At 28.2% G+C, this 19,072-nt stretch overlaps 1 protein-coding gene across 1 annotated transcript in view; it reads left to right on the top strand.

The window, feature by feature from the left end:
• Positions 1-19,072, top strand: part of LOC142331395 (RYamide receptor-like) — a 989,745-nt gene that overhangs the window by 948,154 nt on the left and 22,519 nt on the right. Inside the window, exons 7-8 of the mRNA XM_075377276.1 lie at positions 13,974-14,064; positions 17,423-17,561. Of these exons, the coding sequence (XP_075233391.1) occupies positions 13,974-14,064; positions 17,423-17,561 (230 nt within the window). The remainder of the gene's footprint in view (positions 1-13,973; positions 14,065-17,422; positions 17,562-19,072) is intronic.

Raw genomic sequence — 19,072 nt, 5'->3', positions numbered from 1 at the left:
GGTATGAATGCACCGAAAAAGTTCTCTATCAAGCGGCTGTAGGACAAATTCCAAGAAATAGGAAATGTGGCAGCTGCAGCCAGAAGTAGTCGACTGTAAAGTACTAACACCAGAAAAGTGGATTAACGTGCAAACTGCGTATTCTATTAGTCCCAAGAAGTTTGTGCGACGCCTAACTAGCTGTCTGGTCTCTCATTCGGTAGTGTCCACACGGCGTCGCGCAATCGTTTAAAGATGCACATATACAGAATGTGTGTTGTTCACGAGTTGTTACCTGGAGACACTGGAAAACATACAACATTCTGTCAGCGGTTAATGTCATCTCAAATGTTAGTTGGGGAAGAATTCGATTATTAGTTTCGGTCTGACGAGGTATGGATGGGTACGTAAATGCACAGAATTCACGCATTTGGTGTATGGAAAATCCACAAGACTGCGCGAGTCTCCTCTGCAAGCACAATAAGTGGGTTTTTGGTATGCAATGTCACGTAGGCGAATCTTCACGACATTCTTTTATGCTACAGTGAAAATATTTATCTAAATATTCGGTTTAATGAAAAGTAAAGATATTTTTTGTTTCATTACATCCACTTCTTAATAATATCAATGTTATTTGCTGTTCAGTAAACCCTAAAATATCGTGCAATGTTAAAGATCTATTGTAAGTCAATTTTTGACATACTGTTTCAGTGTGAACACTCCATAATCCGTTTTTATAAATTGGAAGGGTTCTTAGAATAAAAATACAGTTAGTATAAATTATAAAACTACCATGTGCACCTCACTTTGTCTTATCCCCGTTTCTCTATATCTAAAATAAAAATCTCTCTAATTAATAAAATTAAAAATAATATATATAATTAAAGAGAAGTTCAGAGCTAATAAAATTACTTTATAAACAAGCGTACGTTATCTAACCACAGTATTACCACTCTAGCAACACACTGAAATCAAAACAGAAACTAAGCCTTCTACAATGTTTACATTCACGATTACGCAAACATTCATGTCTAATCATTTTCGTGTTTAAACATGAGTGTGTGTGTATGAGTTATTTAACTAACAAACTATCAAGAATATAAACTATCTCAGTATAGTCATATGAAAATATTTTGTATACTAGGCCTACATTATTATCTGAAACAATACATGCTGTGAATTTTTTGATTGCTTTGTTCACGGTTAGATAGAACGGTATTTTTAGCGGTTTTGATAGATTCATTACGCATCAATCCCTTTGAAGAACAAAATAAATGTTATATAGGTTTAAAGTACTTACTGTTGTAAAAATTTCAGAAATTTTCCTCCTGTCTACATGTGGATTTCGGGTCCTTTAAATGAGACATTTTCAAAATCTTACGAACTGGCGGCTATTTTTTTTAAATGAAGGGTACTGTACAGTCAAACTAGTACCTCAGAGTTAAAAGGAAAAAACAGGCTTGTTACCCTAAGCCCTTCATTTATTTTAGGCACAAAATTAAAAAAAAAAAAAAAAAATTGTAAACGTAATTTCAGTAAATTTTACAAGATTTAGTTATGCAAAAAAATAAAATCTAAATACACTAGGATGAAGTTCTATCTATTCTTTTTCCAGAAAGCTCTTGTAGACCACTGTATGATGTAAAACAAGAATGCTACAGCGCATGGAAAAAGTGACGAAAATGGCTGTTTTTACTCGTTGGCGTAAGAAAATTGTCTTTCACTGAAGAAAAAAAATTTTTATAAAGAAAAAGATATTTTTTGCCCATTACAAGGTGAATAGTTATCATATACCAAATACTATTAGAATCAAAAATAGTAATACAAAAAAGTATGTTGAATTAAAATGTAATACCCCTCATCTGCATTACAGATTACTTTCATAACTGTCTAATCAGAAAAGGAGGAAAAACCAATGACAACGAACATCACCCTTCAATACCGAACATTACTCTTAACATTCACCGCCCTCACCGATTACATCCGTAACCATCCAATCAAAATAGAAGAATAAAACAATGACGACACGGGGTATTCCATTTTAATTCAACAAATGATCAGTGCATCATTATTTTTTATTTTGATGATATTTGGTATATGATAAGTATCCACCTTTTAGTGGCCAAAAAATATTTTTTTATAATTTTAATAAATTTTTTTTCTGGAGTAATGGATTATTTTCTAACTTGCTAACAGGTAAAAACAATCTATTTCCGTCACTTTTTTTATGAGCTGCAGCATTCTTACTTTAAATCGTAGAGAGGGTAAAAAAAAAGGTTCTTGAAAAGAGTAAAGAACTTTCTTCATCATAGTGTACTCAAAATTCATTTTGTTATTTAACCAAATCTTGGTTTACTGAATTTACATGTACTTAATTTGTTTTTTCAAATTTTGTGCCCAAAATAAATTACGAAGGGCTTAGGGTAATAGGCATAGTTTTTTTACATTTTTAGTCTTAGGTACTATAAGTATTTATAAAAAAAAACATTTGACTGTTACTGAGTGTCCTTCAGTAAAAAAATGACTGCAAATCGTAAGTTTTTGAAAATGTCTCATATTTGGAGCCCATAAACCATATGTGGGACAAGTGGCAAAAATCTGAAATTTCTACAGCATTAGGTACATTTTTCCTTTTAAAACCATATAAAATTTACTTTGTTACTCAAAGGCCTTGACAAGTAATGAAGCGAACAAAACCATTAAAAAAACTGTTCCTTCTAACCGCAATGTATCCAATAACAATAAGGTTATATATTTTTTTTCAGATTATAAAAATTACAACTAAACTCATTAGATTGAATATTGATAATTATTAAATAGTCAGTTACAGAATGATATATAATAATTACAAAATGATAAACAATTCAAATACATTAACAAGTTGTTCAATTCACTTTTATCTTATTTTACTCCTGCTAATGGAAGTTGTGAAAAAAATCTTACACTTTTTAATAAAAAACTTAACATCACTTAGTACTTCTGCCATTTAAAGAGTAGAACTAGATAAGTCCTCATTCATCTTTGGTATAATGTTGTGTCCTTTTCCAGTAGTTTATATAAAAATCTCTGAAGGAGTGAGAATCTTTAACATATTTTCCAGTTGAAGCCATGTTTGATTATCCTTTAATGATTTCTTGAATGAAGTACCAGGACCCTGCTTATGGAAATAGTGTATTCGATATTCCTCTTCATTTTCATGTATTTTGGTTTCAATGACTTTGCCTTTGTATACGTGCAGACATAATTTTTACATTTTGACTTTGGTAAACTGACAAAGCAATCAGAATCACTAATATCCTTGTGTAACGATACTAATATAAATGTTTCTGATTCAGAGATTCCCCAGGACTTTCAGAGTACATTTCTGACTTGTTAGAACACAACTGTTAAAGGTTCTTGTTTCTCGGACTGTTGTGATTTTCTGATAACGTGAACTGAGGTATTCTTCAATCTCTTGAACATTTTCATTAGAGCAGAGAATAAATGTTTTATTTTTAATATTGTCTTTGTAATAAATGTACATTTCAGAAGGTGTAACAATTTGATTGTTGACTTTACTTTGAAGGCTTGCTTTAGTCACAATCCTTTTTACAGTTCCACGAATACCACTACATGGTCCTTTTCCATAGTATGAGGCAAAAAAGTGCCATTCAGCTGCGATTTCAAAAATGTTTGATGGTAGCACAAATTTATTAAATTTTTCTTATTTTTATACTGGGCTAAGGTGCCATCAGAAAACTAAAATAAATTGTTTAACTTGTATAGTGTTTTTATTTTATTTATGACTTGCTTGGTTGTAATCAGGGAGTTGCAGCTTCCCCCAACACCCTCTTAAACTAAATTTGCACTTAGCAAAAGAAAATTATGTATTTTCTTTTATTTTTCACAATGTTTTTTTTTTTTTAACAGAGTAATTGTTTTTTAACTTATTTATTAAATTATATTTTCATCATTCATCACATTTTGTATTCATAAACAAGTAAATACGATATAAAAATTATCTTTTGACTCTTCTATTTTTTATTCATTATAATAAAAAACTAAAAAACATCTTTTTAATCTATATTAAGGTCTTATGACACACTTATTAGTTTTAAATTAACCCTTAGAGCCTCAAGGTAACGATATATCGTACATGAGTGCTTGTGCCAAAAGTCTCACCCGTACGATATGTCGGTATGTAGTTTAATGTTCATATATTTCTTTATGTTACCGCTAGATCGTTCATAGAGTATCTTTTCTTAAAGCTTACAATTCGTAGATATATATAGTGTAGGATGTTTTCATTTTACGATACATTTAGAGAATAATCGATTTCAAAATTCCGATAATCTCAGATGTAAACAGTGTTTTCCGTGCATTCATGGTTATGTTTAAGTTACTCCGTGCGTTTATAAGGGATTTTTTATAGGTATTATAATATTATTTTATGAAATTAGAGTTTTAATTATAGTGTTAGTTGTAGTTTTAGTTACCGTGATCCGTAAAATATTCAGATTTATTCGTTAGTTCGGTGTTTTTTTTCTGCAATGTCCGGGCCTAGTAGACGTCTTACTGATGTAGAAATTAATAACTTTTTTGTTGATGATACTGATATCGATTTCGAATTATCTAGTGACAGTGGGGCTGAAGAAGATGATGAATTAATCACACGTGATAGTGATGGGGATTCAGAAGATGAGGCCTACAGAAACATCATTGAACCGGAAGGTAATATCCCTCTCCACATCAATTTTTGGAATTCCCCGGGCCAAAACATATGCCTAATCCAGGTTCCACACCTATAATTTATTTTTATTTATTATTTAAACTTAATTTATTTGAACTGATGGTGAAAGAAACCAATAGATCAGCCAATCAATATTTAAATGCAAATAGAGACAGGCTGTCTGAACCATACCGAAAATGGAAAAATATTACCATTTCTGAAATGAAAGGTTTTATAGCTTGCATACTGAAAATGGGAATAATTAAAAAACCTACTCTTAAGAGTTACTGGAGTACAGTATCATCACAGGCAACCCCTTGGTTTGGTAAAATGTTTTCAGCGCACCATTTTAGAATTATTTTGTAATTTTTTCATTTAGTTGACAGTGCAAGTTGTCCCCTGCCTGGCCATGCTGATTATGACCCCTGCATGAGGTATCAACCAATTATTGATCACGCAAATACAGTTTTTCAGCATCATTATACTCCTCATGAACAAATCAGTATACATAAGAGCTTAGTTGGTACTAAGAGTCACACTTCATTGTTACAATACTTGCCAAATAAACATCACCATCGTTGGGAGATAAAATTTTGGATGCTATGCGACTGTTACTAATTACTGTTTAGCTTTCTTTACCTACAAAGGGGCTAGAAGTCAAGAAGATAAGCAAGAAATTGCTACATTAGGTTTAGGTTATTATGTAGTTAAAAAGTTATTAGTTATGTGTAACTATCTGAATAAAGGTTACCACGTTATTGTGGATAACTTTTTTATGTCAGTACCATTACTAAAATATTTGTTTATTGCTGGTACATATATCACAGGTACCATCTGTAAAAATAGAAAATTTTTACCTCAGCAGTTTAAAAAAATGTTTTCTGTTGGTGAAAAACTGTATTTTCATTCTGGTCCGGTACTTGCTTGTGCATATAGGGAAAAGAAATCTCAAAAAGCTCCTGTTTTACTTCTTTCAAGTAAATGTATGGCAAGAAATGTTGAAGTAAATGTCCCTCTCGGGTAAGAAATTGTATCAAAGCCGGCTATAATATATGAGTATAATAAGTACATGGGAGGGATAGATACGTCAGACATGATGTTGTATTCATACTTGGATGAAAGGAAAACCATGCGTTATTGGAAGAAGGTGACCTTTAATGTAATGGGTAAAATGCTTTTGAATTCATATATTTTGTATCAGCAGCATAACAAGGGACAAAAAATTAAATCAAGACTTCAGTTTAACAAAGAAGTTATTGAAGCACTGGCAGACGACTGGTTAAAAGCAAAAGCCATTCTCAATGATCCACAAGGACCACCTGGGTTGAGAAAATTACCTGATAAAAAGGAAGCAAGGTGCTGCGTTTGTACACAAGAAAAAAGACATAGAATATCAAGAACAGTTTGTATCCGCTGTAGCAAAGGCTTACACGGAGAATGCCTTTCAAAGCATAAATGTTAAAAAAAAATGTGGTAACACAAAAATTTCAATAACTGTAAATAATATGACTTTTTAAGTGAATTTTTTCTTTTATTTTGTTCACAAATAATTGTAGTTTTTAGAAACAGTGATAGATTAGAAATAAATAGCAAGGATTTTTTTTTCAAATAAAGAACAAACAGTATTTTTTTTTAAAAATGAAGAAAAATTGAATTTTTTTTTTCAAATTAATCAAAGGTGTAACACCATTTTGGATTGCAGCACCACAATCTACATAGTAGTACAATTTTTTTCATAATTTTATCGTGTTTATTGTTGATTCTGTGGCATTTCTACCAAATGTCTCCTTTTTTGAAAAACGTGCTTGAGGCTTTTAACTAGTACTTACAAAATAGGCTTGAAGCCGAAAGGGTTAAATAAAATCAAAACTATTGCTACATTTTTTTGTAATAATTAAAATTAATGCTGACATGATTAATATTAATTAATAAACAAATTTAATGTAAAAGTATGGTGGAATATAGTTATTGCATAATTTGTAGGCAATCTTCATGCTTAAGTTGTTCTGAAAGTTCTAGATTTATTATTAAAATTATTTATATTCAGAACATTCTATGTTACATCAGGACCCTGACTCACCCCATCATCATTCCCGACAGTCTTAGACCGGTGGCTAGCAGGATATGAATCCCATCGATACAGATATATACTTTTTTTATCAAAAAGCTCCTTTCACAAGTATAATTTCAATGCTAATATTACATCAACCTGTGAGCAGGATTATCCGCTCAATCACCAGGGGCTAGCCACCTCTTATTCTTTTATCAGTCTATCCTTTTTAAATTTCATACTTAAAGATTTTTCTATTTTATATAAAATCATAATTTTTTTTTCAGAATTTAACTTCTTTTTATTATAATCTATTTTCATAGATTCAGTAAATGAAAAGTGTGATTAATATTTAATATTAGCATAATAATCCCTTTTTTAATTAAAAATTTTACCTCAACCCTATCTTTAATATACCAATAAAACTATTCTTATTTTATCTATATTTGTAATTATATTATAATTATAATATATATTACATAATTTTACAGAGGAAATTGTTTAAGAGATGTTTTATTTTTAACAAAGTTATCTTTTATTTTACTTACACATAGCTTTGTATTGTCTAACATAGAACTGGTCTTACCATTATTCAATACACAGTTCAGTGTATTCTGAAGCAATTTTTCCAGTTAATCCAAAATTTATTGGGTAGAATTTAAATACAAAGATATAACTATTAGTTGATAGACTGTACCATTCCATATAAGGTGTTTAATTTTCTATCTCTAATAATATCAGTTAACTTAAAAAAGGACTTCACAACATTAAAAGCATGTAAAAATTTATTTAGATAACTTACAGATTCAGTTGAGTCTCATTTCATAGAAAAACACATTAAGTTTGTCAACCAAAATTCACTTTGATTTGATATGGCTTCCATTTTAATATGACATACATCCCACCCAAAGTCGATCTGATTTCATTTCAGACTGCAGCCAGCAAGTCAGGCATTACCTATGCAGATGTGGCATTAATTAGAAGTATCAGCTAACAAAGATCGGAGGCAAAAGTGATACATAAACTTGATCTTTAATCAAACTCTACAAGAAAAAATCTAGCGGGGTCAAATGTGAGGAGTGAGGTGGCCATGTAATTGAACCTTCAACAACCTATTCACTTTCATGGGAATCGTATATCAAGAAATTTTAGACTTATAGATGGTAGTGAGGTGGTTCCCTGTCATGCTGATAGTAATGGCGTCCATCTTGGCCATCATCATCTAACTGAGGAATTTGAAAATTTTGAAGCATGTAAACGATACCATTTATGAATGCCCCCTAGAAGAAGAACAGGCCATACAGTCTTTGTTTGCTTAGGACACAAGAAACAATGACCTTAGGGCTATGACGAATTTGCTGCAAAGTTTCATGAGGGTTTTCGCTACTCTGTATTTGACAATTATGGGTATTCACTTTGCCGCTGATGTTAAATCATGACTCATCACTAAAAATTACATTATCTACAATTCATCATTTTCACACAAAACTGCAGCTGAGCAACTTTATCGTCATCTGTAATGTGTTGAGCCTTGATTAGTTTGTATGGCTTCAAGTGTTGTCTTTTATGTAATATGAATCAAACAATTGTTTGTGGAATGCCAGTCTCATGTGATACACATTGAGTTGATTTCTTTAGACTACATGCAAAGCTTTCTCCTAGTTGTTCCACAGCAACTTCAGAGTCGCATGGGCATCTGATGATTCTGTATGTTTAACAGAACAATCTGTCTCAATGAAGGTTTGGTGCCAAGAGTAAATTGTATACCTACTAGGAGCATATTCCATCCCAGTAAATATATCCATTTTTAACAGCACTGGTGGGCGAATTTAGTACTAATGAACTGCTTGAGTCAAAAATTGATGTGTTTTGCTATGAAATGAAACCTCAACTGAAACTGTAAATTATCTAAATAAATTTGTATATGCTAATTAAACTGTGAAGTCCTTTTTGAATCATCTGGTTGTATTAAAGAATTAATCATTTGTTTTCAAATTTTATGTTCTACCAACAAATCCTTAATATTTAATCTACTTTGGGCAGATTTGTTTTTCTTCGATCATTGCTAACATGTTCCAATAGCAACGAATCTGGTTGGATAAACTCATGCATTTGTTGATAAATATTTTGATGTCACATATCCAGTTAGTTGTTGCAAAATTTTGATTTTATATGAGTAAAATGAAAAAGATAATAATGAAGCATTACTAAAATTACAATTTAGATTGAATAAAATGATGTTAATGTCTTATTCACTCACTAATAAGATGAACTTAGCATAATGGGAAATTAAATAAGTTTAATAATGTCAAGTGTTGCACACAGTTTTCAATTGTTAAGTTCCCATCACACATCACATTGATTTAAACTACTTTCTTTTCTATGATAGTACAGTTTTCCAAGTTGGAATAATCCCTTTGCTTTGAGTGTTAGTACATATTTGTTGAAATGATCTTTGAGTGGAAACTGTTCTATTATCATTCTCTATAATAATGAATACTGCACTCCATCATTTCATTAATAAATCCAGAACACATATTATACATAAGGAGCTTATTTTCAATTCCTCTTAGACCAAGTATGACTTTAATTTTCTTTTATTATATTTTAGATAATTATTTTCTAAAATTGATTTTATCATTAAAAAATGGAAGGTTTAATAAGGTTACAAAAAAAAAAGATTTTTTTCTTAGGATAAAATTAAAAATTCTTTTTGTTTAGAAGATACTCTTAACAAATTAAGAATTTATAAAAACTTATATATTAAAAAAAAATAATAAAAAATAAATATATAACCAGAATAAAAATTGAAAGAGAAAATAATTTTTTAAGTTTAAGAATATCAACTTAAATTAAAATTATTTTGAAATAATTTGAAGAAAAAAAATCAGAAATTGATTTTCCAATTCAGTAAGTGGGAAAATGAAAATTCAGTGTTGAAACTGCTGTCAGAAACAGATGTTATTGGCATAGAAAAAGAAAAATATTGGAAGACAAAGTAAGAGTAACAAATGATTTTACTGAGAAAAAAAACTGCCTGAAGGATTGAAAGAATAAAGACAGAAAAGGAAGGAGGAAAATTTATCTAGCTGCAATGATCTGATCAAAGAGCAAATCACACTTGTCAAAATACAATAAATAAAACAGAATACAATATTCATTTGAATAATATAGTTAGTGATGAAAAAATGTTTATTAATTACTAAAACTGATGTATATAATGTAAAAATGAGTGAATCCCTTCAAAAATATTTTTAGGGTTATTGGGGGAACACTGTTATTTTGTAATATGTACATTTATTTTATCACTTATTCTGTTTTATATTTTTACTTTTTTTTTGTAAAAGAATTTTAGTTGTTTTTATATAATTATTTAAAAAATCCTCCCTAATAAAATTATATTTTTTTATTGAACAGACCATTATCAAATGTGAAAATTAACTGCAATTTTATAAATAGTGACAGAAATTGCAGCTGTGACATTCTGTACAATTGGTCAGATACAGATCACCAAGCCAATTATCCTTAGGGTATTTGTGAAAAGTCCATATCTAAGTAAAACTGGTAAAGTAAAATTCAGCCTCGAAATTTTTGGGCTGACTGGACTAGCAATAATTTATAGAAGTACACTTCTCTTGATTTTGTTCAAACTCTTGTTAAGTTTTACACATTAGAACTAAGCACTTTGGTTATAATACTTGCAAAAAAATAAATAAATTCAGCACTTCCTCCACAAATTCTTAATTTTGTAAATTCTTTCATGAAATTAAGTCGTTATATTAATTTTAGCTATATATTTATTATTATACCAATCTATTTTAAAGTTTGCGCTTATCATTTGACATATTTTAATGTAATCATCAACATCAAATATTAGAGAATTAATCCTCTAACAGGTACTACTTTCATTTTAACATCAGCAGATACATGGGATATTTTGTTCCTGGATATATATGACCTGATTTTCGTATACATTTATAATTGTTTTTTCACTTTTTATTGTTATTGTCAAGCATATTAATTATTTTGAGTTTTCATTTTTAAAGGTAATTTTAAAATCAGAATGGAAAATTTAAAACAATTGTTTAAGCATTCGATGGTGTTTAGCTGTTGTTTTTCATTGTTTTTTTATCTTAATAAAATAATAAAAATGCTCTGAAATGGTAGCTTACATACATTGTAGTTTTGCATACACTTTGCCATGGTTATATTACATATAGTAATACTCATTAACAGTCTAGATCTATACAAAGCTTTCACAATGTAAAGTTTTACAAGACTTTCTGCCTTCTCCATCACAGTCTAAAGCTATCTTTAAAATTTTTCACAAACTCTTCATAAATTATAAAATTATTTCGTTTATTTATTTTTTACTCTACATTTCATGAATCTTTGTCACAGAACTTAAAATATATTTGTAAAGAAAACACTTACAAGTAATATATACTCAAGCTCACCAGTTCCTTTCTTGGTTCACAGCTCTGTTACGTAAGTACAGTTTTTACAATTTCTCTTTCTTGCCAATTAAATGAAATATTCCTATCACATTCTGCTGCTGCTGCAATTCACATCAGTTTCTCCACTGTAGTGTATTTCATACATCTCGCAATCGTATTTCTATTTATCAGTTCAGTAGTTCTTTGTATTTCACAAAAACAACTGGCTTGGGCATGTCATGTGAGGAGAGGAATTGATTACTCAGAGCTAAAAATATCATCAGTGGATGGTACAAAAGAGAGAGAATGGAAAAAAAGAAAATTTATAATCTAAGATGAAATGGGACCTAGCAGGAAATTAAACATTTTGCTGGGAAAGGAGGAAGCTGGAAACAGACATGGGGTTTGCTTCAGGATGAAAAAATATATTTTGTAATGATGTATTTTTATAATGTTAAAAACAGCAGTCCAACGGTCTCTTCTTCTATAAATAAACTTGGCAGCTCAGTTGATGTTTTCTGGATTTCAAATAAAATTGAGCTAAAAAATATAATTATTCCATTATAATCAAATCTTCATAAACAACACAAAATATCTTAATATCATTCTTTGTGCACTTCCCCTTTCCAGTCACCCATCTTTCATTATTAAGTATCAAGGTCTATGAAAGAGCTTTTTTATCCTGTGCTGCTGCTCTTCCATTTGAATGTATATTTTACTGCCATAAAAAAAATTTACTGTCATTGAATTCTAGATTGAATAGATTCTGTGAAATTTAAAATGTTTAATTTTAATAAATTTTGGCTAAGCTTATTTTAAAATTCTCAACCTATTGAAAAATGTAAATCACTGTCAATCAGTAAATAAAACTATTATTGCTAAATATAATTAGCAAAGAATTCACATTTTATTGAACATTAAGATTGGAATGATAAATGAGATAACTCTTTCCAAATTCTTCTGGAATTTTTTATATGAAGAAAAAGTTATGTTTAATACATATTTATTCATTTAATATACATTACCATAGATTGATTATAAAGATATTAATTACAAATATAAATTTTACACAATTAGCAATAAAAATCTCGTGTCAACATGTTAAAAACATGAATTTCACAAATACACTAGATTTTACAAATAAATAAAAAAATCAGATCACTTTTTACTATTTCATCACTTATAAAAGGATTTTTCCAATCACTTCAACAAAAACACTGGTAACAACAGCAGATTAAAAAGTTGTATATAACTTTGGAAAAGGTCTTGTTGACGCACAAATCCAAATATTTTGAAAGTAATACATTTTTGAAAAAGTTATTAACACAATTTAAAATGCTAATCAAGAAAATATAGTTGATGATGAAAACCAATAACTGTGAGCACAAACCTATGTATAGGGGAATAAAAAAAAGTCATTATTTGTAGCATTATTCCTTAGTTAACCAAAACATTTCAACATTGAGCTTTTTTAAGTACAAATACTTAAAAACTTTAACTTTATCATTAACCATAATAAATTATCAAATTTAAAACAAGAGATTACAGTATACAAAAGATAGAAACAAAAACATAAGATTGAGCTAACAAGATGTAAAAAAGACAATCCATAAATGATAACAGATACTAATTATTTAAAAATTGTTATATTTTTTTTTAACATGCTACATACTAACTCAAAAGTTAAAAAATGTCTGTATTTTGCTTGTTTGTTTAATACTTTTCCAGATATTATTAATTTTATTTTAAAGTTAAATGTGGTTTTTCCTGTTTGGATTTTCTATGAAGAACATTAGAACTTCACTCTGCATTTTGATTTTTAGCTTTAATGTTTAGCCAATATCTCTTCATTCGTTTATTTTTAGTTTGTTTTTGTTCTGTTTTAAGTTTGTCTTTTTTTCCTCTCGTTTTTACTATGAATATATAGATTTTTTAATTTGTTTCCAGACATTTCTTTGTCATACATTTCCTCTTTCTTTATGTCAAATTCTTTTAGGTCTTCTTCCATTTCTTTAAACTAGTTAGATTTGCTATTAAGTTTTAAGAATGAAGTATTTTCTTGGTTAGACTTTTTCACTCATTTTTTTTAATGTGTAAAGAAGCATAATAATTTTTTTTTGTACTATGTATGTATTTTTTCAAATTTCTGATTTAGCCTTTCATTTGTTCTTACTATATTTTATTATCTTTGCACCTTAGGCCTAATATTTTTCTTTATTTTTTCCTGTTAAAGTGAAATTTATAGGAACTTTATCTTAACTTTAATTACGTTTTTAATTTCTGTGATATAATTAGGTCGATATAAAAGTACTCTTAAGAGTAAATTAACTTACTTTAATAGCCTTTTCTTTGCAAATATCAATAACAGTCCACTTTAGAAAATCCTTATGAATAGTATAGCAAGTTCAGTTCATGTTTAAATGCCATCTTTGATATAGTAATAAATTAAGGTTTTAATTTTATAACTTAAAATACACTTCTCTAAATGTCAATTGTGTATTTCTACATACAAATTTTGTGTATTTCAACTACAAAAATGTATTTCTATTGTGTATATAATGTCTGTATGTATTATTTCTTTCAAATTTATATTAAATCAGCTACTTCTACTGAAATATTATTTCTGTGAATAAATCTTATTGTATTTTCTTAATAGTTACCAATTTACTTTAATCCACTACTTAATTATTTAATTTTTAAGAATTTTCTGTAGCTTGTGTTATTAGTTTTTAAGATTTCTTTGATATTTTACTCTTCAGAGTAGAATGAATATTTTTATTTTATTATTTTCTCTTTTCAGATACCGATATATTAATATAATCTGGTTTTGTATGGACTGGTTAGCTATGAGTAATAGCTGTTACAATCCATTTATTTATGGAATATATAATGTAAGTATAAAGCATACTTCAAACTTTTTTATTGTTAATGTGTTAATTCTTTGTGTAGTTTTAATAAATTTTGTTGGTTACTGAATTATCTATTTAGTGTTGGGTTAGTACACAATTTATAAATTTTTATTTTCTTTTTCACTCACTGATAATTTACCGTAATACTCAATTGAGCAAGATTTAATTTTTGGAAGTACCCTTAATTCTTTATAATATTTTTATATTTGTTTACAATATTTATTATAGATATAATTTTTAGATCGTTTTCTGTTTGTGGTTTACAGTGCGTGGTAATTTTTTATTAAGTGCCTCAGAAATGAATGTTTTAAAATATTATTTATTAAAACCTTAGTTATTAGTATTTCCTACTTAAAAGATTTACATTAATTTCTTTTTTAATACAAAAAGCAACACTGATATAAAGTTTAAAACAAGATAAAAAATAATAATTTGATTTTGGAAAATGGCTGAAAAATGATAAAATAAGTGCTTGTGCTCAAGGGCAGTAATCTATCTACTCATGCTCTTGGATTTATTGTATTATGACTTTATTAAACAAGAACTTAAAAGAGCTTTTTGAACATTAAACCGCAATACAACTCAGAAATTTTTTTTACATGATTTCAGATTTGTAAACCAGCTTTTCCTGTGGTCTTACAATATTCTCAAGTCTTTCAATATCAAAGTATTTATAGAATTTTTATTATTAATAATAATAAATATTGTATTATTATTTTTAGTAAACATTAGTTCAGTTAGTATAAATGTATAATAAAGAAATATTTCTTTTATTTTTAATATTACTTCTTTGGGAAATTTACTGTTACTTCCTCATCTCTAATTTTCTGCTGTTGAAATGTTTATACAAGAGCCATCCTAAAGTAAAGAAAATTTGGTAATAAATTTAATAAAACTTATTTTACATTTGGTAATAAATTTAAAACTGTTGATAATAAAGTAAATATAATTATTTAGTTATTATAACAAAGCTTTACTGCTACATGTCACTGTTTAAATTTAAACATTATGTTGCATCACCAATTTTTTTATTTCATTATGATTGAAATTTTCTACGAGTTGAAGGAATGTTTAAATTGTTGTAAGTGACCTTAATCATGAAACGAAACAGTGCCACTTGACAGTAGGTATTGTTTTTATATTATGCAACAGATCTGATTAAATATATTACAGAAGTCTGTGAATTTATGATCATGAAATGAAGATTAGGAAGCATTTATGATCCCAGAAAACATTTGCAATTGCTTTCTATGGTTTCAAAAAGTTTGCTCAACTTCTGTAAGAGTTCTTGAACAATACCATTTGATGTTTACTTTCACTAGTTAATTTCTTGTATGTGCTAGCAAGAGCTATTCTAGCAAACCTCTGATGCCATTACAAGAATAACAAATTGTATATGGCTGTGTTCTTGTTCTGTGAGGTTAAAATGTTGGAAGTCAAATCGTGGTCCTTGCTGACTATTGTAATACAGTGTGTTATGTATTTGTAAATGGAAGAAAAATGAAAGTGGTTTAAATTTTTCACAAATATGTGAAGGGTATGCTTAAAACACCAGAAAGATGGAGTGATGAGACAAAGTTAGGTAGTAAGAATAAACATGATGTTGTGCACGCACGTGCATTAGTGTATGTGTGGAGGAGGTATGTTTTATGTAAACCAATAATATTTTGGGGTATGCACTTTCAACTCTGAGTTGAGTATTTGTCTCATTTCAATTCCAAAAATAATTCATAGAATAGAGGTAACTAACTATAACTCTACACAGCCACACAGATCCAAGTAATGTCACTCACAAAATTGTCAGCCTGTTAAGTGCAGTCAAGGTGTTTTGCTTGTTGAATTCTTGTAAGTGGGGTCAATGATAACTGCAACAGTCTTCTGCGAGACCAAAAATAAATGGCGTCATATAATTCAGAACAAAATAAGCAAAATATTTAACTGATGTTGTGCTAATACTTTTTCAGTTTATACTTATTTTCCTAGCAGTTAGCTAAATAGATTAAAGCACAATATTTCAGTGAACAAGAAAAAGAAAGCAAAATAATTATCCTTCTTAAACCAACTTAATAACCAACTCATTTTGAAGTTTTTTCTACGAATATTAAAGGCTGATATTTTTTTATTTGATATATTTTAAGTAGTGCTAATTAAAAGACCTGAATTTTTTAATTTTCATTCTTGGTTAATGAGAAAAATGTATTTTTTAATTTATTATTTTTGTATATTACTTTACTTTTATGAAGTTCTCTTATGTATTTGTTGATTTTTATTTTCTGTGATGCTCCACTGATTAACTTTTTCCACTGATTGGTTCTTAATCCTAGATAAAAGTCAGAGTAGTTCTTTTTCAACCATAGTAATAGCTCACCTATTCACTTCACACATTATTTATAAAATATATTTAATAGTAACATCTATCTCTTAGAAATACACAAGTAATACGACTATTTGAAAATCATGGGTAGTTTTAATGTTGTTATAAAAATTAGGAAACTTGATGTAAAAATTTTACTCATGTAAATGGGTAATCTCTTAAAACGATCTTTTTTAAGTGCTTGGAGTAGTAGCTCCTTACTGTGGTGTTTCATTTGTGAATTACCAAAATAGCAGTAAATCCTGGATGGTTTTATACTCAAAAAATTGATTGTCTGATGCAAGTAAATAAAAGCCAGTTAAAATATTTAAACACTAGAAGCTTGAAAAGCATGATTCCAGTTGTAATTTGCCAATTAACAAATATCTTTTTTTGAATTTTTAGTACCCTTTAGTTTTCTGTACGGATACTTGCAGGTTTGTTAGTTTAAATACTCTTAATACATAAGATAAGAGGGTTTAACATTTGAAGCTGTACATATAAATTTTTAAAAAAGCATTTACTAACCAAAGCCTCATTTTAAAATAAATATTACATCAGGAACTCCTGTGAAAATTGGATACCTTAAAATGCATTTATAATCAATTTTCTTTGTTTTTAATATATTTTCCCTGAAAAGCTGAATTTATTGTTGAGCTGTTTGAAGATACAATAGGTTTTTTATATAATATTTATTTATATGAAATTGTTTTTATTTCTTACAACACTATCACAAATTCAACCAATGTTTTTTTGTTGTTTTTTTTTAATTAAACCTCAAGCCTACTTTTTTCCATATTTAAATGAGAAAGATATGATGTATGAAATTATTACTGAATAATTCCAGACTTACCAAAAACTGAATCGTCTGATCTGGAAGCCAAAATTATAATTTCTGCTGCAGTTGGCTTTCCCTTTAGTCATTGTTGTGCACTGTACTGTATTAATTTATACTTTGTGACTTTTAATTTTTATTTGATTTTTCAGGAAAAATTCAAAAGAGAATTTCAGTTACGATTGCAAATACCTTGCTGGAAGCATTTACAAAGAACAGAACCACTTTCTCGGGAATTGAGTGGTCTAGATAACTCAAGATTTGATTGGCGTCGTACATCAACCATTAACAGTAAGCACAATTTAACACAACTGTCAATATCACCTAGCAGTCATTTTTCACTGGATATATAGAATGTGTGCGCTGGAATTTATTAATGCTACTAACTCTGGTCTCATTGTAAATTAATATCTGTAGTAACATTTGTGCTGTACATATTATATTCTATGTAAATATTAACAATTTTTGTATAATTTATTTCTTCAATATGTCTTCACCAATAGCCTTTTCTGAGTTCTTAATTTACATTCCTTATTTCCTTAAAAATTATGTCTGTATAAGCTAATTTTTACAAAATATAATCTAGTCAATGAAATATAACAGGGTTTTTAGAGATTCATATTATCAATATTTTTTTACCAAATAAAATTTTAACTGCTATTCTAAATGGTACCAGAAACTCCATTCGTTTTTAATTTTACTTATATTTCAAAACAAAAAAAATATCTGGTTTTTCTATTAATTTTTTGTAAGATTTATTTAAACAACTTTAAAATAGTAGAATTTATTAATGTGATCAGCTAAAAAGTCATATAAAAATCATTTCATTTACTGAAATGTATATTTGCTTTCATTTAATTTGATGACTAATTAAAAACTGTTTAGAAATCCTCACTAACTTTGATATCAATATCACAGTTTTTGTACTGGAAAGTACAAAATCTAATAAACAAAAAGATAATAATGTTTTAGTTAAATATGAAGTAAATTATAAAAAAAAAAAATTATTTAATTAAGTTGAAAAATTAAGTTTATTAGATTTTGTGCACATGTTTGTAAATTTTTTTTTGTAATTCCTGATATAATACTTGCAAATCTGATTATTTATTTATTTAATTAACCAAATTTTTAATTTAATAAAAATAATTATATAATATAGTTTTGTTCAGTCAGGAAAAAAAATATAATTTTTTGTATTTCTTTTAAGAAATATATTAACAACCATGATATTTTGTAATTATATTTCAGCATTGACAACATGTAAACATACTTATAAAAAAATAGAATCCTTTATTTGCACAAATTTAGTTACTTAGTATAAATTATTCTTTTTTGCAAAAAAAAACAAATCAATCTTAAATTGCATAAATCCAAAAAGTTACTGCATCACATGTTTATCATAGTCTCAGGGAACTGACATACTGGAAAGTCATCAGAAAATTGATTAAGACTTAGCTAAATCTGATTAGAAAGTAAAAACTTATATTGTTGTAAATTGAGTGATCATTATTAAGGAGTACCAATTTGAAAAATTTTTACATTAGTGTATTCTTTTTTCTTTAACTTTTCTTGTGGATTAATTAAAATATGCAGCAATGTAAGGTCTACAGTGTACAATGCACCCCTATTTAAAACCACTACCATTAATACATGTGTTGAGCACATCCATCAAAATGATGGAAATATTGCCATGTCTGTAATAGTCTGTTTTTTTAAAGTGGATTCCAGTTAACTCCTAATGTAATGTAATTGAAACCCTGTGCAAATTGAAGACGTTTTTCACAACTACTTTTACTAAAAAA

The sequence above is a fragment of the Lycorma delicatula genome, chromosome 10 (genome assembly GCF_047948215.1).
Source record: "Lycorma delicatula isolate Av1 chromosome 10, ASM4794821v1, whole genome shotgun sequence".
Taxonomy (NCBI): Eukaryota; Metazoa; Arthropoda; class Insecta; order Hemiptera; family Fulgoridae; genus Lycorma; species Lycorma delicatula.
Note: the sequence above shows the minus strand (reverse complement) of the source record. Positions and strands in the feature narration are given on the sequence as shown.